The 26,866-nt window shown below is 44.1% G+C and overlaps 1 protein-coding gene across 3 annotated transcripts in view; it reads left to right on the forward strand.

Annotated features, from left to right (window-relative positions):
• The first annotated feature begins 5,070 nt into the window (after positions 1–5,070).
• SP3 (Sp3 transcription factor) overlaps positions 5,071–26,866 on the forward strand; it is a 189,040-nt gene continuing 167,244 nt past the window's right edge. The window contains exons 1-3 of one of the 3 annotated variants that reach the window (XM_078681549.1): positions 5,496–5,634; positions 5,718–5,824; positions 6,017–6,118. In XM_078681549.1, the coding sequence (XP_078537675.1) occupies positions 5,628–5,634; positions 5,718–5,824; positions 6,017–6,118 (216 nt within the window). In that variant the 5' untranslated portion in view covers positions 5,496–5,627. Of the gene's footprint in view, positions 5,635–5,717; positions 5,834–6,016; positions 6,119–26,866 lie in introns of all 3 variants that reach the window. The other 2 variants (XM_078681548.1, XM_078681547.1) reach the window with 2 other exon arrangements.

Below are 26,866 nucleotides of genomic sequence, written 5' to 3' on the forward strand. Positions count from 1 at the left end.
AATTTGGGGAAGAAAGGACTGAACCTCCAAACTCAGTGACTGCTGCTGCCTCTTTACTGTTTTCGAAAATCTCTGACACTGAAGAGGACAACTCCCAGATCCGCTTGAATGATGAAGACGCCGAGAGAGTGAGAGTGAGTGAGTGAGTGTGTTTGTTTGTGTGTGTGTGCGCTCTCAGGGTCACCAAAGGCTCTACACTCACGGGTGAGTACTTCATCACACAAGTGTGAACTAGCTGACTTAATGAGTGCTCCAAGGAAATTATGGTCAGCACACACATACTGAGTTTTAAAAACATGTATTTTTTATTTAACAGAGAGGGAGATATAGTGTCCTGCAAGTTTTAAGATGGAACTCCTTTGGCTCCTAACGGAGTCCATAGAGCTATGCCGTAGGTGTCAGAGCGGAGTGCAATTAAATATTGTTTTATAATGTGGAGTTTGTAATTACATGCAGCAGAATAAAGATGTGTAATACTAAGCTCCTTGTGTGGTGTAGTTATTAGCGGGTACCCAGGCAGGAGAGGATGCTACAATATCCAATTCATATACAAACTATTCAGTTGTTTGATTAGTAATATCAACCGCTTTTAGCAAAGTCCACCAAAAGTTAGAGAACATCGTTAAAATGTTCAGACAGCATAAAACCCCCAAAGCCAACAGACCGCAATTCCAAAGGATAGATTTTGGACATCATCATCATCATCATAGGATAACAGTGCAATCAATAGTAACAAGCCAACCGAGAAGTCAAAAGACTTGAGAAGGCAGAAAAAAAGACACCTGCATCAGTGTAGATCAAAATGAGGATACAGAAACTACAATCCATCAATTCCTCCGTCCATATAGAAATGCTCCTCATTGCACAATGAGGAGAACCCTAGCTAAACTGTTTGGATGCCAAGTAATGGACACACAGGCCTCAAAAAATCATAATCATGTTACTAGCCTGCAGGTAGAATAACTTGAATAATCTACTCGACCTAACTTATGTACTTGACCCGTAAACTAGTCTCAAATTGTGTGATCGTTGGCAAATATTTTATTTTAGTCGCCTTTTTCTTCATTCTCCTGAGTGCACCTTCAAATAACAGTTCAGCATTTCAGCTGAACTAAACTATTTTGTTTGAATAAATAGACGAAATGTTTGCTTCAAGTGTAATAAGAATGTAGCCCACATTTAGGGTACACATGATCCCCAACTTGCCTCTCAGTTTACTTATTGCATTGCCATTAGGGCAGGGAAAGGAGTGTTTTTCAGTTCATGTTTACACACTCACTTTTAATAATGTGTGATGTGGTGGAACACTGTCATTTACAGACAGTAACTTTCCCAAAAAACTTACCATAAATCTTCCCACTATTATGGAGCTGTACTAATAAAATGTGATATAGTGCATTAACAAAAATTTGTAAAATTGGGTTTCGAAAACATATGCACCATTTGCACATCAAAGTGTCCTGATTTCTTTTTCATCCTATTAAAATATTTTTTCATCACACAGAAGTACAAAAAGTGGGCATTCACAAAGGATGAAATATATTTTGAAATGTTTGTACAGGATTTATTAGCTACTTAAATGTGTGTTAGTAAAAACCTGATACCCTATTGTCTTTCATTTCACACGTCATACAGCATGTCAGACAGTTCTTAATAAAATCCTGAAAATCTGCAGGCAGAGAAGGAAAAGTAATTGTAAACTAACTTCTGACCTGTATCTGAATAAAGATTTAAAGGCATCTTTACTGCTCCTTAGCTTTCTGACTCAAAAGAACACCTGTTCATTGTCAATTCGCCAGAAAGGGCGAGTAGGTCTTAAATATGGCTCGACCTGATAAAATCGAACTCACCATGGCAAGAAGATTTTTCGAGGACTGACACAAAACAAACTGCTACCACGTTGACACTTAGACTTGGTAAATACCCAACAGAGACTATGCCAGCACAATGAAGCCAGCTGCCATGTCAGAGATGCAAAGGACAACAACGTCCAGCTAAGAGGCTGGGTTTTCAGAAGAAACAGACGTGCGGGAGAAAAATTCAAGCTGCCATTCAGGATGTAGCTCCGAAGTGTAAACTGCCCGAAATGAGAGGATTATCACAACGGAGATGACAGAAGAAAGTCACATGCAACTGTAAGCCAAGGGTCCCCAAGACTGGCCAACAAGGTAAGAAACTATGCCCCTTAGGAAGTAGATTGGGGCAGTGATAGCAAATCAAGGCCTGCTGGCCATCAACATGCGCCCTCATCTACTAAGGTAAGTTTATTATGCATAGATTAATTAAAACCACTGCATATATTGACATTAAAATCAAAACAGATTATATTAATACAAAAGTTAAACAAAGTTAAAAAACGTTCCGCTTTATTTTTTGTGCATAAAACGATTAAGATTAGAACGTGAAAAATAGTTTCCTCAACAGTTAATGCTCAGTCTAATTAAAAGTAATTTGGTAAGAATGGTCTATTTAAATTTTCACTCCACCAAGTTCTTTTGCAAACTTTCACTCTTATTTTTGAGGTGCACTAGTCATTCAAAATGATCCCTGGCTTCAGGTAACAGTTACTGATTGTGCCCGTTTGCGGCATCATAATACGATTGTAAGTATTCTCAAGTTATCTAGATGAAGCAAGATCAAAAGATACCCTTGCCAATCTTATAGAGCAAAGTTAATGCCCGATGATGTTATGTTTTTCAATGTCAATGTAGTGAGATCTAAAAATGTTGTAATGCGGCAGTTTAGCTAAACTAAAGTTGGATTAAAGCACAGCATTACCGCCTGCCTGCAGGACCTGACTCCATGCTGGTTAAAAGATGGTTTTAGTAGGGTGCACCTTATGTCCTTACGCAAATAATGTGAATAAGGTTTTCCATGCCACAGGCGGCATGACTTGTCTCCTCCTCTTCTTTCCCAGGGCGACAAAAACGGGGCGATTGAGCCGACTACCAATCAATGTTTTAAAACATTTTCCTTAGTCGCCAACTTAGTTCTTGCCTGTAGGTAGGGTTGAGGTTTAAGGACGTCAAAATTGTAAAGCACAGCCCAACCATGGGCTCTCTTTGATAATGCTTTCTTGTCCTCTATGACTGATATTAGTCTTGTCTTTGTAACAATGTTTTTAAATACAGAATAAACCGTTGGGCAATTCCAAAGGTCTATCAGGCCTAAGATCTTGATGGATTCCAAGAGATGTTTGTTCGCTGGCGATTTTCCGGTAGGAGACAACTCTACCCAGAGGTGGTTATTCAAAATCCCATCTTCGGCTGCTTTGATCTTGTGCCAGCATTTTACGAAGGCTCCCCTTTGCTCTATCACCTGGTTTTGAAGCCCAAATTCCAACCTTATTTGGTCTGGAGAGACGTATTTGGGAAGCTGAAAGTTCACTCGATAGGAGGACGCTATTATACTATCTAGAGTTGTTTCATCTTTCCCTCTCAATGATTCACTCCCATGGGTGATCGTGGGCTGTAATTTAGCTTGCAGGACCTTTAGAAAAGGATCTAGCGTTAGGTCAGGCAGCAGCTTCTTCAGAGGTTTTAGTGCTAGATAGGTCATAGTTCCCTTCCTTCGTAAGGATTCCATTTGAGGATTGAAGGAATTGTGTTGATCTAAAAGGATGCCCAAGTACTTATAGCTTGTTACTCCGTTTAGTCGATTACCATCCAAGTTCCAACTGGGATTTGTCTTCTTATGGTAATTTACTATCATGACTTTAGTTTTCTTTAAAGTTTATTTTCAAAGAGTTTTGTTCAGAAAATGTTTGCGTTACGTCCAGGAGGTGCTGAAGGCCAATAGGGGTCTAACTAATCAAGACTAGATAGTCAGCGTATAGCAAGTTTGTTAATGTCGTATTCCCTAGCTTCGGAACTAGCCAACCTTTACAAACGACCTCGCCAACCAGACTGCAAAAGGACATCCAAGTGGTCGAGGGGCAGGTTGGTACAATTTCCGTCGCAAGCTCCAACTACGTAGACGTCTGGGAGACTGCTTGTTAAAGCAGACCAGATCAAAGACTGAAGCTGCAGTTTTACGACTGCAATCTGAAATGTTAGTTCTAACCTGAATTTAGAGAGATTTATTGTGCCATCAAGCGCATGCATCACAGAGACACGCATCTTGATGCTTGGCAGTGTCAGGGTATCGACAAATCGAACTCTCGAGGCTCTTTCTTCCGTTGGTGAGTAACTTCCCATGCAAGTGTCCCGGTCTTCACTGGGCTGTGGTTGCCCACCACAGAACTTCACGAAAAGAAATCCTCAAGACAACAGATGTATGCAGAACAACGCACACAAGGAGCAGGCAACTTCCATCCTGAAGTCGTTGCACTGGCTCATGGGAAACATTCGTGTAAATGACCCTTCAAGGTAACCCCAGAATTACAAGTATATAAATTGCACAACTTCCCTAGAGAGATAACCGAATTGTTGATTTAATTAATAAATGTGGAAAATGATCATCTCATGAACCACCTTTAATCTAAAAAAGAAAACGTACAAATACCTTCAGGCTTTGCGAAGTTTTAGAAAAACTACGAACCATGCACAAAAAGGTATGAATCGATTGAATACAAATACTAATAAACCCGAAATCTGATATATTTCCAAGCTTGAACAAAAAAAATCCACGGTAACCGCAGATATTTTAGATGTTTATCCGTTAAAAAGTAACTTGAGAACACTGTTTCTGAGCAAAGCACTACTGATTGGTCAGTGAACAGTTAAGGAGACCATGCTATTTTGAATCGCGGAAATGTAAAAGTGGGCTATGTATAACGTGTCTCATGACCGTAACATCAGCTCTTTAAGCCAACAGATGTTTGGCTAATACGGAGTGCTCGATGCTGTCAGTTTCTGCTGCAGCAGTCTGGAAAGTACGTTCCATGATCACCGTAGAAAGATACACGGGTTCTGCCAAAACTAGTTGAGAAAAGTGGGCGAGAAGATAAATCCAGAGCGTTTCGATAGACTGTCAATAAGACCTCGGTAAGAGTGACAACTAAGTATAGTTAATGTCTACGAGTAAACGTAAAAAAGACGGTGTCGTGAGGCTGCGGCACTTCCGCCTGTCACTGCTTCCCGGGGAGCCTCACTCCAGCGTAGCTGTCAAAACCCCGCGGTGACAGGAGGCGGCGACATCTCCGGTATTCTCTTTTTTTGTAAAGCGCCTCAGCCTACTCCAGGCTGGTGGCTTGCCGCATAACCCAGAGTAGCTGGTCCCGTTCGGTGTTAGCGAAAACGTTGATGTCTTTGCATCTAAAGTGCTCACGGATATTCATTGTCCCCAGACTCTGCCAGACAGCCACGGGTGCCAAGCGGAAGTCCCAGCATCCCTGACCCCGGAACTGACAAGTCGCTTGCCCAATCAGCGCTCAGCTCCCGTCGTGCCGAGCCAATGCCGGTAGAGAAGAGGGGCGGAACTTCCGCTTCGTGACGTTTGCTTTCCCCCCTCGCTTGGCTGCAAGCCCCACCTTTTGTGTTTTCCCGCACCGTCAATCAAAAAAATAAGGGGAAAAAACCCGCCCGGGTCTGCTGGACCCGCAGCCCGTGCTCCGCACCGTGGCCCGGTGCTGAGCCCCTCCCGCGGCAGCCATGGCCCGGCGCTGAGCCCGCCGCACCGCGCGCGGTATGACCGGTACGTAGTACATATCCCGGGCCCGCGGGGGAGGGGGCGGCGCGGCCTGTGCGGCCGGCTCTCATCTCTCGTGTCTCCCGCAGCTCCAGAGAAGCCCGTGAAGCGCGAGGAAATGGCGGCACTGGAGGTGGAGAGCGGCGGCGGAGGTGGCGGCTCCGAGTACCTGCAGCACGGCGGTGGCGGCGCGCAGGTGAGAGAGGTACAGGCCCTGCGCCTTCCCCTGGCCCCCTTGTGCCCCCCGGCCCCGCATGCCTTGTGATATGTGCAGGGGTCACCGGTTTGTACATTTTGATGTTGTGTGAGAGACAAGCTGTACTTCCTGTGTGAGCTCCGCACTAACGGCCACCCACTTTCTCTTTTTGAACCCGCCCACTGTGGGTAGGACACTCAGCCGTCACCGCTCGCTCTGCTGGCAGCTACCTGCAGCAAGATCGGGTCGCCATCGCCAAAGGAGGAGGCTGCGGCTGCTGCCGCGGACCGCGCGGTAAGTCTCAAACACAGGCAGCGACGGCAGATGATTCGGCCCCGCCTCCGCTGGGATCGGCGACTCCCTCCCCCCGGGCGGCCTCCCCTTCATGCCCTCCGCCCCCCGGCGGCCTCCCCTCTCATGCCCTTCCCATCCACCACTTAAGCCTGCTGAACCCACGAGCCTCATTTCTTTTAAACCACTCCCCTATTAGCCGTCACATTTTCAGTCCGTCAGCCCCCTACTCCTTGTGTCTCCAGCGGCACCCTCTCAGTCCACATCTATCTACCTGTCATCCATTATTCCCCTCTAAATGTTACCCGGTTACTTTCTTAAGTCACCCTAAGAGTCAGTCTGCCTATAACCTCTCTAACCCCCGACGATCATTAAACTCCTACCATTAAAACTTTTCATTAGCCATCGTTTGTTGAAATGCTTACTCATTAACTATTACTCTTCAGACTCTCTCCTAGCAGCCCCCACATCCCTTCAAAGAAATCCAGTAAATCTCAGCTCTTGCCCATTCCCCCTGTCGCATTAGTCCTTCTAAAAGATGCTCCCAGTACAGGAAACCACTGCCAAACCGAGTACTACTCGGCCAAACAATATTCAATAATTCTTATTAGCCATAATCTTTTCAAACCTCCCACTATAACTCTAGCTCATATCAGCCCTTTGTCTTTTTTTTATGCGTCATCACTTTCAATCCATCAAACACCACTCCCTCTTCTTCCTCCTCGCTACTAGGCTTTGTGTTCTTGTTCTCGTTGCAAACTTATGCCCATCCTAAGTAGTCTATTTTTCCAGTAATCTCATTAACTCACGAACCAACATACATAACCCTTTCATCAGTCTTTTACGGATTCAGAGTAGCCCTCATAGCGCCTGGTCTGACAGTCACCTCCTGCATAAATTCTCAATATGCCCTATTTTTCTTTAGCATTTTCTCCATGTCAGTTGTTTGTGCTATATCAATCTATTGTACCAGCCTCAGCCTAGCACCGTTTACCCTTATCGGCCAGCTTGTGCATTTGTGACATGCCCATCAACTGTCTGGTTCCCACTCTATTACCTTCCTTCCACATTTCTCTTCTTGATTTTCATTCTCGTTGTCCAATTCTCCTGTGACTTCATATTCTTCATGAAACTCACTTTCTGAGCTCTCAAGTTGACCCATGTTGGGTATTGGAGCTCACCCAGTATTGATTTCAGATTTGCATTCTGATGGTATTGTGACTAATATGAGTAAAATACCAGAGAGCAAATTCAAATCCTGAAATGCATGGGTGACTTGGGCCTCTCAGGGAGCACCCTAAGTACCGAATACCATCTGCATTCCATTTTTCATCTTACACCTTCATACTGTATTTATCAACCTATTTAAGCCTGTAGTAGCAAAGTTATTTACTGTTGCGTCCCATCAAATAAGTAGCTTTGCTGTAAATATCCTTTACGTGCTGGTCTGTGGTACCCCTGAGTTCCTCTCCTTTATGTCTGCCATCATGCCACCTTCCTTTCTCTGCTCAACTTCTCCATCATGCCCTTATCACCTACCACCATGTGCGTTTCTTAGTCTCGTGTACCCTTCATTCCATCCCAATAGTCCATAAGCTTTTTTTTCTCATTGCAAACAATCTCCCAGGTGGACCGTGATTGTTTTTCTGTCCATTTAGTCGTTACTTACAATCAACACCAATAAGCCATGTGCTTGCCCCGTCACCTCATGGATGCATCATGATGCAATTTCATGGTGCCTTAGACCGCAACTGTCGGCAACAAACGTTTTCAAATGGCCCTATTTCTTCTGGTCACAGAGAGTGCCGCGAAAGTGGGTGGTATCTTTCCGGCTCTTGATTAAGCACAGCGACGATGGAGGGATAAAAGCAGCTCCTAATATTAGAAAGGCTATCCTAAAAGCTTATGTCAGAAGTAATTGGCTTTATTGGCAGGACGTGCAGTCCGGAGATCAGAGTAAGCATCACAATTGCATATGGTCATGATTATCCTTTTCATGTAAAATATTGAATACCTATATTTGACCCTTTTTGTCACATGGATCTCTTACTTTAGGGTGCAGTGAGTTTGAGACTTATGTTGCTTTATGTTCAGTGGGATTTCATATGGTGTTTGTATGGTTTAAGTACAGAACTACAAGCAACTCTATATTATCGCACTTCCATTTTTTGTGTGTGCCATTTTGAGTTAAGACCATACTGGAGGAGCTCGCAAGGGATAAATAGATAGCTTTAAAGACTACAGTGCAGTGCATTCGGCACTTTAACATAGCCATGTACCTTAGCAGAGGTATGGTTCTCGCAGTCTTGTTTTACTTATGTTTTACACAACCCTTTTTGGCTTACGTTTTAGTTTAATCTAAGTACTTCGTCTATAGTAATTCCCAGCACATAGCTTGTTGTTTATGGACCGTTTTAATTGTCTTTCATTGTCTGAGTAATTGGAGTGCACGATATTGCAAACTGCAATATGAATCATCTGTTTGTATTCAGCTCTACGATACTAAATACAATCGAGTGAACTTTTGTAAAATCCTGTGACTTGGTAGGCACTGTTCCTAACGGAAAAGCTAAAGCTTTTAATTTAATTGGTGACTGGATTGGCTAATGGCAAAAACACAGCAGAGCACAGGCTTTTATTCATCAAGGAGCATGGCCTGGATGTTTCCTTGGGCATTGTATAACACCACTCACTCATTTTGTGATGGGTGATAATGTCCTATTGAAACTTAATGAAACGGCTGCTGTGCAAGCCATTGAGAACTTAGCACTGTATTCTGCATTGATGATAAGATAAATAAACATAGGTTTGGTATTTGGAACATTTGTTCAGCGTACTTTGTTGCCCTTGCTATTTATTAGCGAAAGTTTGGTATCCAGGGTTGGTGAACTCTTGTAGGAGAACTTTTCAGAAATGAGTGTTGAGTAGGGTTCATCTTAATTTAGACACTATTGGGGTTTTGCTGAGATATCAGTGACTGTTCACAGTAACAGTTAGCTTTGTTGAAGGGCATTTTTGGCTCATTTTCAGGTTGGATGTTCATGGATACTAGTCCTTGGTAGGTATAGTACATCAAAATTCAGCTTTTATTGCCTTTTTGTTCTCTCAACAGTTGGGACAGTTAGAGGCGATTGTTTGCATTCACATCGTATTTTTTTTTGTTACCTTTTGGTATAACTATGTGAAATAGAAATATGGTGTTAATGTGTATCTTATTTAAATATTGTGAGCAGGCTAACGCAGCAAAGTGGCTATTGGAATTATTTCTCCCAATATACGTATCAATTTACATATTCTCAATAACTTGTAGAATATTATGTGGGAGAGATGAGGCAAGATAATCCCTCCACTTTGCCAGCTCCATGTTTCTGAAGTCCTGGGGAGACTTTCATCACAGTTTGAAGGGCATTGTTTTAATTCGGTATGGGCCTATAGGTTTGTTTATTCATTCAGCTGTGGTTACAAAGCTAGGCAAAAATGTCATAACGTTCGTGTGAACCATTGGGCGGTATAATATCATGTTTTGTTTCACTGCTTTTTGAGGATTAGTGCTGCACATTTTGCTTGCCAGTAGCTCCAGCTCTTGCCTTACTAAATATTGAACACGTGTGCTTGCTTATTCGTTATTCAAATTTGATTGCTTTTATTACAATGCTTTTTAGGGTGGTATTTATTGGGGCACATCTTTCCATATAATTGAACTTAATAATACATGAGTTGTAAGGAGATATCAAAATGTATTTCACTTTAATGTGAATAATATCCCATGTAGGGACTATGTTATCTAATTTTGTCTTCAATATTTTTGTTTCGTGGTAGGCTGACCTATATGTTTATCATCAGTTTGCTTTTGGGTATATTGGTTTCTCACTCATAATTAATTTGTATTGTGCCACCTTCTCCGGTGTTACTCAGTTATCACATCAGCATTTGTAGTTTAAGCTGCTATGTACTTATATGATTTTATGTATTCAAGAATGAAATGTTACTTGGAGTTGGATTTTTGCAGGGCCCTGGTCCATATACTTTGAAGGACCAGTCATTGTGTTTATGGGATTTGAATTTTTGTCTGAATTGGTAGTTTTGCTGGATTTGGTGTTGAGTAATCCGCCATCAATTACAGATTGCCTTCTGCATAGTGCAGAAGACTTAATTTGATTGTGTCTCCCTCAGAGTGATTTTTGAGGTTCATTTTGTGGCCTATTGTTTCTTAATGGGGAAACACGATGTTGCCATCATTTTATGACTAGTGACCTGACAGTGTTATATATATATTTGTTTTTTTTGGGGGGGGGGAGAGGGCTGTATGTGCTACAATTGTTGCAGTTCCAACTGACCAGGGATTTGGTGATGCTGTTACTTGATTTGCAAAGGGATAGTGGGAAGGGGACCTGCTATCTGCCATTTTTGGTGTGCTGAGGGAAGAGGATTACTGCAAATACCATCAGATGCAGTGAATCCTGCGTGTCAATCCCGCACAGGAGCCTTGGTCTCAGCCATGGTTGAGCCTCTGCGAGGGTAAGCCGCAGGGGCACTACGCTTGCAACCCTTTGCAGGAACAGCAGCTGATAGCTATCTATCCTACTTAAGGGCTCCAAAGACCCTCCTGTGTGGGCAAAGGACTGGCCTTTCTGCGCCTGTCAGTGACTGAAGGAAGCCTGGCTGGGCCACCCCATTAATGTCTACCACGTCAAGGTACTGTTGAACAACTTCCCTGCTTTTTGCTTGGTACTCGAGCATTTAAATATTAAACTGACCCACTGTTGACTTGTTAACCGATTTGTGTTGGTGTTTTGGTGACACCTGATTTTCATTTGTGTCCCGCCTTTGATAGCTGCATAGGGCAAAACAGGAGACAATGGAAGGGGTTGCTGGGGCTGTTAAAACCCAAAAAATCTAAGAAAACACTTAAATCAGCTGGGGAAAATTGGTACCCGATAGGATCGATAACCTCCTGGAAGATTGCAAACAGATTTTGGTCCTGGACCCCATTGTTTCCTGCTCCACAGCATCAAGATCTAGCACCGTAGTAGAAAGTTGTCGGAGAATACCTGGGATGTTTTTAAGAACAAGGGCCCAGGGACGCAAACTTTCCACCGAAGCTCAGATTGCACAACGTCCATCTTCTCCTCCTGCTGTCCCAGTACTTTCCTCTCACTCAGGCACTACTGCTTAAGACTTGGTTCTTGCTTCTGTGCCCTGTAGTAATCTCTTTGCTCTCTTGTGTGAGCTGCAGGAAGACCAGAGAACTGACAGTGATTTTGCTAAGTAATATCCCGGAATGCCGAACTCTTGACCTAGCAGTACTTGAGAGCTCCTCTACCAACACGGTTTTACTCACTTCCTTCGTCCAATCCTTGAAGGATGAAGTAGGCCTTTTTAAATCTTTGGATTCATCTTTGATTTCCACAGTTAACCTTCAATTAATTCCTAGTACGTAGCCCCAATTTCCCAGCTGTTTCCTACATCTCCGCATGGGTCACTCTCAGTGCAGGCGCCACCCACTAAACCTAACTCTCAAATTCCAGGAATATCTTTGCCTAGGCTCGAAGCAAGGACGGTTGGCCCTCTAATAAAGTTAAATACTGGTACGGTTTCCCCCAAAGGTCAATCCAAACAATCCGGCCTATCCACATGCTCACAGTGGAGCATAAGACAATGACCAAAAGAGTAACTTGGGCAGGAGTAAATATGCAAAATTAGGCTACATTATGATAACTATCTTCCTCAGGCCTATCCACTATTGAGACAGTAGATTCCCTTAAGAAAAAGATGATACATTGGATCTGCCATGTTGGCGGTTGTCGATCACTCATTTGAGATGACATCAGCGTGAAAAGGAGGCAGCAGTCCTGGGTTTGACATCTTAGATTAATCCTGTCCACCTCTGATCTGGCAAATAACTTAGTGGACCTAGAGCACAGGACCTTTCCTCCTGGCAACTATAACATTCAGTTTAAATATACTTGGACACAAGTTCAACCAACTATCGACAACTCTATAGCTTCCTTTAGTCACGTTGATTGACTCAAGAAGATATCACATGTATATACACCTGACTCAGACTCCACTATTTAGAGAACACCAATCGCCTATTGGAGCAGACAGTAGAGTTAGCCTTGTTCTCCAACTCTTGTCCTAAAAGCACTCTTACCAAACTTACCCCGATGTAGCAAGTTCTACTTTTTCAATTATTAATGCAACCCTTCCTGGCAACCGTCAACCTTTTTTTTGCCCTTTCCTTTTATCTTGCACAGATCTGCAGTACCAGTTTCCCTGGTACAGTACATATGAACATTTTCACCCATTCCATTGCTTTGAATATGTGTGTATATGCATGTCCTACCACAGTGGGTGAAGACTCTTTAGCATTTAATGCTCAAACCAACATATCAGTAGTCTCTTGGAATATAGTGGGCCTGAAAAACAAAGTGCCACAAGAGGACGGGGGTGCCTTTATTGATAAAGGAGACATTGTTCCAGGAAACCGGGGGTCTAACGGCAATTCAGAAGTCTGGTTTCAAGACCTATTTTGTACTAGCTATAAGGTTGCAAGCCGGCAGACCCTCGGGGGAGGTGTGTGTTTGGGAGGTGGTATAACCATATGGATTAATGTTGCACCTGGATGCTGGGTGAAACAACTAAAATATAGGCTCTCCCACATCCTAGGTTTAGAACTTGTATCCTGGAACGGGAAAAACCTTTAAAATTTTTTTTTTTTTTATAGAAGCTCCCCAAAGCCAATCGAGTCCACAGTCTTACTCTCAGACTTTTGAAGGATTAGATAGAAAAGCTGCCGTTATTTTGGGAGGAAACTTCAATGTCTGGTTTGAGCCGTCCGCTATTATGCGGGTCGTTTCATATGAAGATCAAGCACAAGGTATTCCTCAAATGTACCTGTGTGTAAAATAAAGGTTGAAAGTTGAACTGCAAGTGAGAGACCTTTCATTATGTGGTCGCATCAGAGCACGTACAGGTCAAACACCTTCTGACCCTTTAACAAAGCCCAATTTTAAAAGGGGCAAGTAATATTGTTTATGTATTTTTAGACTTGCATTCGTTGCCCCACCTTATTGACATGGAAGTCAAAGAACGACATGAAAGTGATCATCTTCAATTATTACTTAATCATCAAGGCAGGCCCGACCCCCAGGCTGGTAATCTAAAGTATAAACATGGGATATAATTGTCACCAACAATAGGAGAAATATTAAGTGGGAAGCCATAGCTTGCAATTAGGTGACCCATGCTCCACTTTACCAACATTTGCGTATAAGTATGTCGGAAATGGTTGATTGTAATTTTACACTCCAGTCTGTCATGAACTTTCATAATTAGTTTTTTGAGGACATTAAACATTTTTTTTTTCTTTCTTACTAAACCCCCGTTTAGGCGAAATGCTATCCCAGATACCCAGCCTACTTGGTATAACAAAGGCTGTAGAACAGCTAAATCCAACCTAATTAAAGCTATTAAAAGTAAGGGTGCAAGTGACATCAAGATATCTAGGTATAAATAGAAGACGGTTCAGAGGCTTCATGCCCAAGTTTCCTAGGACATAACCCTATGACACAAAATATTGGATACCATCCGAAATGGAAATCACAGGTTTTTGGCACTTGCTTGGTAATGGTGGCAAATTAAATAAGATAAGACTCGAGAATAACATACTTCTGGAAGATTGGACCAGCCATTTCCAGTCCTGTATGGTGGAAGCAATAGGGGTATGCTACATTTGACCAGCTATATTCGGTATGATCCCTTCCTGTTCAAGGTTTAGAACTTCTTTAGAACATGCTATATCATCAAGGAAGCTATGGGAAAATCTGGTTTCTTTCACCCTGGCTGAACACGCTGTGTGATCAGTGCTCAGAAAATGGGAAAGGCCCCCAGGCCGGACAAAATCCCTGCAAAACAATTTAAAGCAGAACTTGATATCTGGACACCAAACTTAAATCACATTTTTAATGCCTTAATGGCAGGTGCCCAGATACCTGCTTCCTGGAGAGAAGCAGAGATCATTTCAATTTTCAAAAAAGGCTCTAAATTTGACTCTGTTAATTATCGTCCTATTAGGGCCTTATTAGGCCTGTTGGTGGTTGTCCACCCTGCAGCCAGGATAGTTGATCAGAGCGCAGCGGTCGAAGTGACTCACCGCCACCTCCCACAGCCTCAAGACGCTCGTCCGAGCATCAGTCGGACCGTAATCCCTACAATGGACGCTGTGCCTGCGGAGGCACTGCCGTAGGAAATACGCTGTCCTTTTCGGTCTGCCTTTACATGGTGGTCCGACCGCCATGTAAAGGCAGACCGAAAGGGACTTTGGGGGCCCCTAGCAGGGCCCTGTCCCCTGTGGGCCTCCACTATGGGGCCAGGGTGCACATGTGGTGCCTCCCCCCCCCCCCAAACATCCATGCACCCTTTGCCAGGCACCACGTGGTGTTGGGCACATGGTGCATGGATGTTTGCAAAATTCCTTTTCCCATGGCGGCGTGTGCTGCGGTCCTTCACCGGTCTGCAACAGAAAAAGGCATTTCTCCGCCCGGCTACATGGCAGGTGCATCGTAATTTGAGTGGAACTGCTGACTACATGTCGGGAGGTTCCATTCCTGTGTCGATCAACCACCATCTTAATCAGGCCCATTGACCCAAAAAAATTCTGTTGGCAAATACTGAACCACCTACTGACATGGATTGAGGAGAACAAACCGTTTCAAGCAGGGTTCAGATTCAAGACAAGCACCGTGGACCAGGTCTTTAGATTTCAACTTTTAAGGTGAAAAGCAGGGAATATTAATCAAGGCCGCTTTTACGTCGCATTTGTTAACTTGAAGGCAGCTTTTGATGTTGTCCCTAGAAATAAACTTTGAGGTATTCTAAAAAGAATGAGGATACCACCTCCTGTACTTGACTTAATTGTGCATCTTCTCGCTGACAATTATGCGCAGATTAGATTGGGAGTAAATTGGGAAATGACAGACCTAAAAAGGGTGCTCAAAGAGGTGCAGAAAGCCTGCGTCCTTGCCCCAACACTGTTTTTGCTGTATAATAATGGTTGTGTGGACTTCCTTAAGGATTGTGAAAATAACTCACCAGTGTTGGGGGTGATAAAAATACCAGCTCTATTATTTGCATGTTATACTTTATTAGTATCTAAAACCCCAAGGGTATTGCTACCCTACTCATTGTATTTCATTTTTTTCTGTACCAACCATGGCCTGGCAATTAATACCAGCAAGACCAAATATATGTCTATCCATCCACATAGGCATATATCAGAGGGGTTGTTAGTTTGGAGGGAATAAATCTTTAAAACGTGCCAGAATTTGACTATCTGAGAATCTGCCTATCTAGTACGAACTTATGGGTTAGCCAGGTAGCGAATAGTTCCTCCTTCTCCACCACAGGATGGCGGCAATCCTGGGCTTTGCAAAAAAGTCCTATTTCCATCTGGTATCACCACTACCTGGAACATGTAGAGCCCAAGCATTGGTTGCTGCAGTGTATGGCACTGATCTTTGGGTCCATAGCATTGTCAATGCATAGGGTGTCGCTGACAACAAATTCTTGAGGGCAGCACCTAAGCACCCCAAAGTACGACACTTATTTTTAAGTTGGACTTGGATATGCATTTGATAACCGCCACAGTGAGACTAAAATCAATCTTGTATAGGGTACAGACTTGGTCAGCTGAAGAACCAGAACCTTACAGGGCCGAACTAGGTGAAATCCTGGGTATACCAAGAGCAGTGGCATTGTTTCCACAGTTGAAATATATAAAACGGACATTAATTGGACTGGGTCTGATTAACCTTTGGAGACCGCCATCTCTCATTACTTCACCAAGACGGTGAAGGCAGCCTTTTGGAAGGAGAAGAGGATACACTTAACCAATCATCAAACTTGGGCACACTATCAAATAGATTTCTAGAGTTCAAATCGACCCCAAGGTTTGAGCCCTTTCATGATTATATCCCCCCCCCCCTTTGTTTACAATACAATACAAAAGGTTTAGGTTGGGAATCCTACCACTTGCCCCGGTTACTGGAGGGGTTTTAGTGAAGGTAGTAAAGTCTGTGTAGCTTGCAAGAGAGCAGAAGGGACAGACGTCCACCTTTTTTTCCTTTTATCTTTTTTTACAGAACGCAAGCGATCGATAGTGTCTTTATGTCGAAATCTGGGTATTCGGCAATACAAGGTATGTAGATCAGATACCGCATTGCCTATTGTATTTTCTTTTGCAAAATACCCAGAATCCATCTGGCCTGTCCGATCTAAAATCGTTTCTGAGCCAGCCATGTCTTAATACTCTTGCCATAATACCCTGATGGCTTGATATTATCGTATACATGGATGAGACCCTGAGAGAGAATAGCCAACTTGTATATAAATGACATGATGGATTATTTTTAATATTTTAGTTTAACAAAGCACCTGATTATTGTGGTTTAAATAGTTGACAGTTTTAGTGAAATTTTTAACGGAATGAAAATTGTATTTTTTATGGATATATATTTTGGCCAAGGGACATAGAAAGGCAGCATTCCACAAAGTAAGTCTAAGCCAGGTTGTAGCTCCTCTGAAATCTTTATGTACGTATTTTATATTATTTTCTCCAGTATAAAGTGCAATCAGTGCATCAGACAAAAGATGTATTTATTTTACTTTTTTTTTTCGTTTGAGCTGTTCAAAAGTTTGGTAGCCTGGCTATTAGAATAGTCTACTTTGGACATTTACTTTGCAATATTTCAAAATACTACAAATAAGCAGGGTTACTATAATTCGAAGGATCTAAAAGTAACAAATACAAGCTTTAGCAAACCTCAAAAGTAAACATTTTTGTTAATGCTTGCCCTATATTATCATATTGAACCAAAGATAAATAACCACGGCAGATAATACATTTCTTTATTGGTAGAGCATTCATTGACATGATTAAAAGAAGCTCCTCAAGCTGGACTTTTTTTTTGCAACCAAAAGTGCCATTTTAAAAGCTGCCCGATTAAAACTTTTATTACCAGATTGGTCTTGGTGCAATCTAAAAGGTTTTTTTTTAACCCCCATCCCCAATCATGAGTAAGTATATTTTTAACTTCCTTCTTTGAGTACACGTTCTCTTGTCTTTTTAGGTTTTGCCTAGCGAAAGCTGCGCTCTGCGCAGCTTTTCGCGCAGGCGAAATCCTGTTGAGAACTGTAGGGTGCTTTGGGTCGGCCCTCGTCATTGATTGGCTGGCTCCGTAAACGGAGCCTTGCCATTGGACGAGGGGCCTGTCCGTCAATGCCGGACCAGACACGGGGGCGTTCCTGACATTCTTTGCCTTTTGCCGACGTCACGCGACGCCGGGAACGCCCCCGAGTCTGTTCCGGCATTGCCGGCACCTCCCTTGCTCTACTGTCATCACCACAACACTGCGCCCATTTTATCCCAAGCTAAACACTCGGAGAGGCGCAGTGACCGGGTCTTTGAAGGCCGCTCTCCCAATGAAAACAAGTTTTCTCTCCGAGTCAGCACGAGCAGGAAGACGAGCAGCGCGCCTCCCAGCTGGCCTCTCGCATCAGCATCCAGAGCTGCCCTGCGCGGTGTGTAGCTTCAGAGTGGAGCTTCAGAGTGGAGCTTCAGAGTGGAGCTTCAGAGTGGAGCTTCAGAGTGGAGCTTCAGAGTGGAGCTTCAGAGTGGAGCTTCAGAGTGGAGCTTCAGAGTGGAGCTTCAGAGTGGAGCTTCAGAGTGGAGCTTCAGAGTGGAGCTTCAGAGTGCAGCTTCAGAGTGGAGCTTCAGAGTGCAGAGTGGAGCTTCAGAGTGCAGCTTCAGAGTGGAGCTTCAGAGTGCAGAGTGGAGCTTCAGAGTGCAGATTCAGAGTGGAGCTTCAGAGTGCAGAGTGGAGCTTCAGAGTGCAGATTCAGAGTGGAGCTTCAGAGTGCAGAGTGGAGCTTCAGAGTGCAGATTCAGAGTGGAGCTTCAGAGTGCAGAGTGGAGCTTCAGAGTGCAGAGTGGAGCTTCAGAGTGGAGCTTCAGAGTGCAGAGTGGAGCTTCAGAGTGCAGAGTGGAGCTTCAGAGTGCAGAGTGGAGCTTCAGAGTGGAGCTTCAGAGTGCAGAGTGGAGCTTCAGAGTGGAGCTTCAGAGTGCAGAGTGGAGCTTCAGAGTGGAGCTTCAGAGTGCAGAGTGGAGCTTCAGAGTGGAGCTTCAGAGTGGAGCTTCAGAGTGGAGCTTCAGAGTGGAGCTTCAGAGTGGAGCTTCAGAGTGGAGCTTCAGAGTGGAGCTTCAGAGTGGAGCTTCAGAGTGGAGCTTCAGAGTGGAGCTTCAGAGTGGAGCTTCAGAGTGGAGCTTCAGAGTGGAGCTTCAGAGTGGAGCTTCAGAGTGGAGCTTCAGAGTGGAGCTTCAGAGTGGAGCTTCAGAGTGGAGCTTCAGAGTGGAGCTTCAGAGTGGAGCTTCAGAGTGGAGCTTCAGAGTGGAGCTTCAGAGTGGAGCTTCAGAGTGGAGCTTCAGAGTGGAGATTCAGAGTGCAGCTTCAGAGTGCAGCTTCAGAGTGCAGCTTCAGAGTGGAGCTTCAGAGTGGAGCTTCAGAGTGGAGCTTCAGAGTGGAGCTTCAGAGTGGAGCTTCAGAGTGGAGCTTCAGAGTGGAGCTTCAGAGTGGAGCTTCAGAGTGGAGCTTCAGAGTGGAGCTTCAGAGTGGAGCTTCAGAGTGGAGCTTCAGAGTGCAGCTTCAGAGTGCAGCTTCAGAGTGGAGCTTCAGAGTGGAGCTTCAGAGTGGAGCTTCAGAGTGGAGCTTCAGAGTGGAGCTTCAGAGTGGAGCTTCAGAGTGGAGCTTCAGAGTGGAGCTTCAGAGTGGAGCTTCAGAGTGGAGCTTCAGAGTGGAGCTTCAGAGTGGAGCTTCAGAGTGGAGCTTCAGAGTGGAGCTTCAGAGTGGAGCTTCAGAGTGGAGCTTCAGAGTGGAGCTTCAGAGTGGAGCTTCAGAGTGCAGAGTGGAGCTTCAGAGTGGAGCTTCAGAGTGCAGAGTGGAGCTTCAGAGTGGAGCTTCAGAGTGCAGAGTGGAGCTTCAGAGTGGAGCTTCAGAGTGGAGCTTCAGAGTGGAGCTTCAGAGTGGAGCTTCAGAGTGGAGCTTCAGAGTGGAGCTTCAGAGTGGAGATTCAGAGTGGAGATTCAGAGTGGAGATTCAGAGTGGAGATTCAGAGTGCAGAGTGGAGCTGCAGATTCAGAGTGGAGCTGCAGAGTGCAGATTCAGAGTGCAGAGTGGAGCTTCAGAGTGCAGATTCAGAGTGCAGAGTGGAGCTTCAGAGTGCAGATTCAGAGTGGAGCTTCAGAGTGCAGAGTGGAGCTTCAGAGTGGAGCTTCAGAGTGCAGAGTGGAGCTTCAGAGTGGAGCTTCAGAGTGCAGAGTGGAGCTTCAGAGTGGAGCTTCAGAGTGCAGAGTGGAGCTTCAGAGTGCAGAGTGGAGCTTCAGAGTGCAGAGTGGAGCTTCAGAGTGCAGAGTGGAGCTTCAGAGTGCAGAGTGGAGCTTCAGAGTGGAGCTTCAGAGTGCAGAGTGGAGCTTCAGAGTGGAGCTTCAGAGTGCAGAGTGGAGCTTCAGAGTGCAGAGTGGAGCTTCAGAGTGCAGAGTGGAGCTTCAGAGTGCAGAGTGGAGCTTCAGAGTGCAGAGTGGAGCTTCAGAGTGGAGCTTCAGAGTGGAGCTTCAGAGTGGAGCTTCAGAGTGGAGCTTCAGAGTGGAGCTTCAGAGTGGAGCTTCAGAGTGGAGCTTCAGAGTGGAGCTTCAGAGTGGAGCTTCAGAGTGGAGCTTCAGAGTGGAGCTTCAGAGTGGAGCTTCAGAGTGGAGCTTCAGAGTGGAGCTTCAGAGTGGAGCTTCAGAGTGGAGCTTCAGAGTGGAGCTTCAGAGTGGAGCTTCAGAGTGGAGCTTCAGAGTGGAGCTTCAGAGTGGAGCTTCAGAGTGGAGCTTCAGAGTGGAGCTTCAGAGTGGAGCTTCAGAGTGCAGAGTGGAGCTTCAGAGTGCAGAGTGGAGCTTCAGAGTGCAGAGTGGAGCTTCAGAGTGCAGAGTGGAGCTTCAGAGTGCAGAGTGGAGCTTCAGAGTGCAGCTTCAGAGTGCAGAGTGGAGCTTCAGAGTGCAGAGTGGAGCTTCAGAGTGCAGAGTGGAGCTTCAGAGTGCAGAGTGGAGCTTCAGAGTGCAGAGTGGAGCTTCAGAGTGGAGCTTCAGAGTGGAGCTTCAGAGTGGAGCTTCAGAGTGGAGCTTCAGAGTGGAGCTTCAGAGTGGAGCTTCAGAGTGGAGCTTCAGAGTGGAGCTTCAGAGTGGAGCTTCAGAGTGGAGCTTCAGAGTGGAGCTTCAGAGTGGAGCTTCAGAGTGGAGCTTCAGAGTGGAGCTTCAGAGTGCAGAGTGGAGCTTCAGAGTGCAGAGTGGAGCTTCAGAGTGCAGAGTGGAGCTTCAGAGTGGAGCTTCAGAGTGTCAAGAGCAATGCCAATAGCTCTAACTTTAACAAAGGCAAAACCATTGCATTGTAAATGCTTGTTTCTTCCTTGGAGTGAGTCTCATCACAGTAAACGTCACAATACATTTTATCATAGGTTTATTGTTGCACATTCGTAAATGATCCTTAGCTTGTTTGAACTTTTTCAAAACATGTATTGGTTTTGTATTATCCATTGTATGGTATAGGACAGTGTTTCCCAAACTGTGGTCCGCGGACCCCCAGGGGTCCCTGACACATTCCCAGGGGGTCCGCAGACAGCAGTTTTAAAAGCACTGCAAAGTATCTTGTTTAATTAGCAGTTTTCAAAGAACAATAAAAGTGTCTAGATAACGCCAGTGATTAATGTCCCTGCTGGAGAGAGGAGAGTTTTTTCTGGTGGCAGCTTTGACTTATCCAATGTAGCACAGAGGGTTAATATGCCTACTGCAAGGAAGTGTACCATGAATTTTAAGAAACAGTATTTTATATGCATAGGTCAGTGCGTTACTGCTTTTGTCACAGGGATTCTTTTGTTACTCTGCAGTTCATAAGTGACAGTCGTAATCTAGCAAATAGACCTATAAACTGTCATCAAAGAGCTGCTTGCAAACTGTAAGGTACAAGTTAGTAACTTATGTTTTTTCCCAGTCTTTCATTATCCTGATGCTGCTAAAAAGGTTTATTTGGGTGGAAATACATTTTTATTGTTAAAGTCATTGCTAACCACTGTGTTATTTTCTGAATCCTGGGTTTGTGCTTCTCCAGAACAAGCACTCTTTAAAAATGCCTACCAGTATGAATGACATGTGAATTCTACACCTCGTAGTCCCCTTTGCCTTATGTAACACTTTCTATACACTGATTTACATGTATGATTCACTGTCTCTATATGTGTGTGATGTAAAGTGCTGTGACATCCTGCAATGGTATGAGAGATGCTATAAAAAAGGAAATACACGTGACAGAGCGGGGCTATGGAGAGATGAGAAGCACTGTTGGAGTGTGATGGTGGGGGAATCATTGAAGAACCCCCAGAAAGATTGTCGTATTCTGGTGCATAGTCAGGTCTTCATTTACTATTCTTTAAAAGCGACTACAATTCAATATATAATGATCAATGTGTTGTAGACTGCACCATTGTTTCCTAAATTGCTGGGGGGAGGACCACCCAAAGTCCCCTTTGTAGTGGTCAGGCTCACTCACTGCACTCAGTATGGGGACTGGTCTGAAATCATTTGCCAAGGGCTGGTTTGGGTTTCCAGTCTGGCCCTGGCAGGAGCAGGAGCCTCGTACTGCGAAAAAAAGCCAACCATTGAAAAGTTAGTCACGGAGACGCAGCACCAACCTTCCCATTAACTTTTTTTGTTTTTTTGCAAATTCTTTCAATATAAAATACAGAAGTGGCGAAGAGTGTTGTTAGCCTCCTTGGCTTAACAACACACTCCGCCACTTCAGAAACGCAGGGCTGCACCATATTTACAAGAATATGGTGCAGCCCTGCGTTTCCCCTGCGCTGGCTCTACACTTAACAGGGGAACATTGTTTATGTACAGGAAGGTCCCCCTTCCTGCACATAAACAATCTTGAAGTGTCGTTTTATCACTTCTATGTGTGCTGCTTAATGCAGCACACATGAAAGTTATAAAATGGCATTTTTTTTTAGATTGTTGAGGTGCAGGAATGGTCACCTTCCTGAAGATAAACAATCCAAGTCGTTTTGCAAAAACGAGTAGAAATGAAGCATTTCTCCTGTTAAGACCCGGTTGTCCCTGGTCTCAATTTTGGCGCTGCCTCCCATTTACGCTGCCCTTGTAAATAGGGGGCAGCGTCAAAATCAATGGGTGTTGCAGGGGAAACGTCCACGCAACACCCACTGCCCACCCTTTAACGCTAAGCATTGGATGAAAGGGAGTCTTATTTACAAGGCAGCGTTAAGCCACGTTAAGTGGCTTAACGCTGCCTTGTGAATAAGGCGAAGCCCCTATCGCCACGGGAACGCCGCAAAAAATGATTTTCATGGTGATAGGGGCCTGTAAATATTTTCCTAAAATCATTAGTAATTCGAGGATTTGTTTTGTGTGCAAACGTGTGTTCATTTTTTTCGAATTACTGTTTTAATGTTTGAAATTTTAATCCTACAAAGTGCTTGGGGGTCCCCGGCTTCTAGTGGTGACTCAATGGGGGTCCTCAGGAGTCAAAAGTTTGGGAACCACTGGTATAGGACATTTAATCAAGATGTTTCATTTGCCGTTGTAACACACAATTCTTTTGTCCTATCCTTCTTACTTCACGCATTTGAACACTATATACCATAATTTGAACTCCCATATCTCTTATGAGCTCCAAGTTCTTAAAATTATTCTTTATTTTACCCACTCCGTAAGTCGACACTTTGTACTAATTCTCCCCAGCCACAATCCACTTTGTTGTTTCTGCTTTCACAACAGTATCGAACTGCTCAAAGACTACACCAAGGCAGCCAAAAAGTGATAGTTGGAAATGCTTCAGTTGATCTGAATCACTGGTAATTGTGCTGGGCACGTTCCATAATGTCACTTTTAGCTTGTCTGTGCCTTTTATGAAAGGGACAATCTTTATGCAAATTAATCTTGTATTTGCCTCATTACGCACAGTCCAGTAGTACTGATAGGCCATGTCCCCAGTAACTGGGAACCATAGCAATCATGACCACATTGAACTGGACTGGTGAACTTCAAGGCTGTTCTCACATAAATTGTTTTCTGATTCTAATGAATAGGGATATTGCAGAATGGAAACTGTTGTGTGAAATACTCCTAGAGATAAGCAAGGTGTTGCCTAGTGATAACCTTTGGAAATTTTATTAAAAAAATATGCCTGAAAACTTGGTTAGTATTCCCTTTTGCAGAGTAAAATAGGTGCTCTGCTGACATGATAAGCATTCGCCATGACTTGCAATTCGGTATTTGCAAATTAGCTAATGCAAAACCATTCGAACCTTTGGGCGTTTAGGCCCTTAGTAACAAATGGAGTAGTATTATCTAATAGCGATTACCTATTTAGTGAATCACTATTTGGTAATATTAAGGAATTGTTAAATCTTTGTCGCTTCCTTACATACATAGTATTTTGCGATTACCAAATAGCCATTCGGTAAAAATCGCTATTTGCTAATCGGAAAATGCTATTTTTTGATACGCGTGGCCCTAGGTCCTTAAGCCTTTAAATGTATTATTTCCTATAAATGAGAAGGATCCTTTCCCTTGCAAAACATAATGGGTGCAGTGTTTTTCCTTTATTTGAGAAACAGTCAAATTATATATGAAATCTGGTCACAGTCTGGAGTACACATTTGTCCCCTTAGTCAGTCTGCCATCTGTGAACGACCAAGGCTAACATACCCCCTACCTTCAGAAGGAACACCTGATTATTTTTACCGGAGTATCCACAGTGGGCATTCAGGGAACCCCAGAATCTAGCTGTACTACTATATCCTTTTCCTGATCCTCTTAAAAAGAAAAATACCCCAACACGTCTTTGGTCTTGCCACAGTGTGCCTCTAATGTAGCTTTCTTCTTTCTGTGAACTCAAATTAGAGAAACAGCTGGTTGATGCATTGCTATCTTGACTCCCCTCAGCAAAGAACTTGGGGCCAGAAACATTTTTGTCTTGTCAAGGGACATAACAGTGGAAAAAATGTGCCTCATTCATCGAAGAGTTACTTAAGGGCACCCCATATGAAAGAGTGATTTCTCTTGATGGACAACAACAATTTCACCAAAAGGCAAATGGCATGTTGAGCCCAGCCAGATAGCATCTCTAGGAAAGTCACTCTCACCAACTCCTTTGCCCTTCAGCCTTATCCAAGATTGTTGTTTGCAGCCCTCAGATGTCCAGGAGTTTATCCTGATACATCTTTCAGTAGCTGTCGAGCGCCATCCTCAGATCCCTGATGAACTTTTCCAGCAACGTGGTGACCTTTAACCGTTTTGAATCTAAGGTCCACCTTATCATCCAGTGAGGGTTGTGGATACTCTGCCCTCAGGCATTCCTTATTCCTGGTATTCCTTATCCAAAGGCCTCAACAATGTATTACTAGAGATAAGAAGTAAATCCTCTTACATCTCTTCATCGCCTGTCCTGAGTGCTTGTCTCCCCAGTGAGGATAATTGCCCTGGCATAAACCTGTACGAACCTCCAGGTGTTTCATCCTCTTGGGCCAGGTTTTTAGAGCAAAAGGGGCATAATCTTTTTAGGAATGCCTCTAGATCTGTCAAATGTATTCAAGTGGGTTGACAATAAAAATAAAATAAAATAAAAAAAGATGCTGCCAGTAACAGGTGGTGTCAGCCCAGTGTCTTTTATGAGATTGACAGCACTCTGCAATAGAGACAATGGTCTCTGACAAGAATGCCCCAACAAGAATAAAGGATTCTCCCCACCTCCTTGTATACATCATCTCGCAACAGATTTTCTGCCATGCCTGCATGCTAAATATCACTACCTATTATGGCAGACACCAATATCCCATTGTGAGCCTGGGAATGCATCTAGGGACTGTACAATACATTGTCCCCCTGTACGATATGGGCCACCACCTACACACAGCTTTTTAGGTCAAAGCCTACCAGTCAGTGCAGCTGCCTGATTTATTAAATAAATCTTGGGGACATCCAGAAAGCTTCCCCAGGATTACGTTCTGCCCTTTGCTTACCATTGGATTTGTGGTCTTTTATTTACGTTTTCTGGCTTTCTATTAGCTGGCTTTATTTGTTTCAGGCTGGTCAGCATGATTTTTTCCCTCCCAAGGAGCAAAGCCTTTTCGCACCAACTCACCTTATATCCTTCCCCAAATGCTCCTTTCTGATATGAGGCATGTGAATCTTGTTAAATTTGCTGTGTGTTCGAAGTCAGAGGTACCCGCTTGTATGGTGGGCGTACATCCCATGACAAGAAAGGCCAGACAACCTGTCATGGGGACATCCGAATTTTGTCAACGTAAGTATTTGCAGAATTTGGGCCCGGGCTTGGTGGACACCCAGGGAAACCTACCAAACCCAGACATTTCTATATACTAGACACCCAGGGAAGTCTAGAGTGGTGTTACTTTTATGGCTCCCACTAGGTTTTGTTACCCAGAATGCCCTTTTAACATTAAACTTGGGCTAAAATCATACTTTCCTCACATCTTGGTAAAGTAAATTTGGGCCTGGTTTCCTTGACAGGAAAGGCCCAAAACACACCGGATCCACAAAGGAGTGAAGCACTTGAAAGGGGAAATTGTCCCCTTTCCAGCATTTCCTCTGTCGCACAGATCAGTGCTTGTGGGAAAAATGATGTCCGCCCCAGAACCAATCAAGAGAAAGTAGACCATACTGTTAGCGTGGCCTGCTTTCACTTTGTTTTGCTGTGACTGCGAACCGTGCATGCTTGTGCCATATAGCAGAAAGTGCAGGGTTGTTGTTCAACCCCCAAGCCTAGTCATTTCAAACTGCCATAAGGTAACCTTTAGATAAATATTCCTTGCTGCAGATTCCTCACTTTACAAATAGCGCTTGGGGCCTGACTTGATCCGTCAAATTTTCCTTAAGTAATAGCTGCACAGCACGATTAGGTCCTTGCTTCCAACTCCACAACTACGCATGGTTAAGTTGGAGGACATTTTTTGGGTGCCAATCAAGAATATGAAAGCCCCTTTAGGACCACTCGCTTCTTGAAGATTCAGATGCACTGGGCATCACTTACCTGCATTTTAAGTTCTCAGAGGCCGATGATTTGGAGACTGAGAATCTCCTCTTCTCCCACTCAACCAGGGTCTTCACATTGCAGGCGACTTCAATATGGCCCCTGAAGGGATGACTCCTTATCCTTCAAACCCCCTTTTCAGGAAGTTTGCAAAGTCACAGCTGTTGTGCGTAAGTCAGGGAGGCACTTCATTTGTCCTTTACCATGCTCAATCAATAGCCATCATCCTTACAGAATTCGTACAGTCCTTTTCAATTCGCCCCAAGACTATTCTGCCTTTTAACGAAGTTCTGCTAGAACTTGTGCTGGCTGCTTGAGGAAAAGAACCTTTAAGGCCACTGGCAGTTTGCTAGATGCATTTGGTCTGTGCTGTCTGATCCTCCATTCTTGTTCACCCATGTTTCTCTGGAGTTTTTGGTGGTTCAAGCATTTTTGAGGAAATAAAACCCAAACATCTACAGAACCTCCAAACCGTGAAATCTAATTACTTCACTCCCTCGTATGGAAAGCTTTTGGTCCTTTCAAACTGTCTTTGCAGTGCTTATGCTGCATGCTCTCTAAGACGGTCTACAGCTGCCCTTCGGGGAAATGGCAA

The sequence above is a fragment of the Lissotriton helveticus genome, chromosome 3_1 (assembly GCF_964261635.1).
Source record: "Lissotriton helveticus chromosome 3_1, aLisHel1.1, whole genome shotgun sequence".
Taxonomy (NCBI): domain Eukaryota; kingdom Metazoa; phylum Chordata; class Amphibia; order Caudata; family Salamandridae; genus Lissotriton; species Lissotriton helveticus.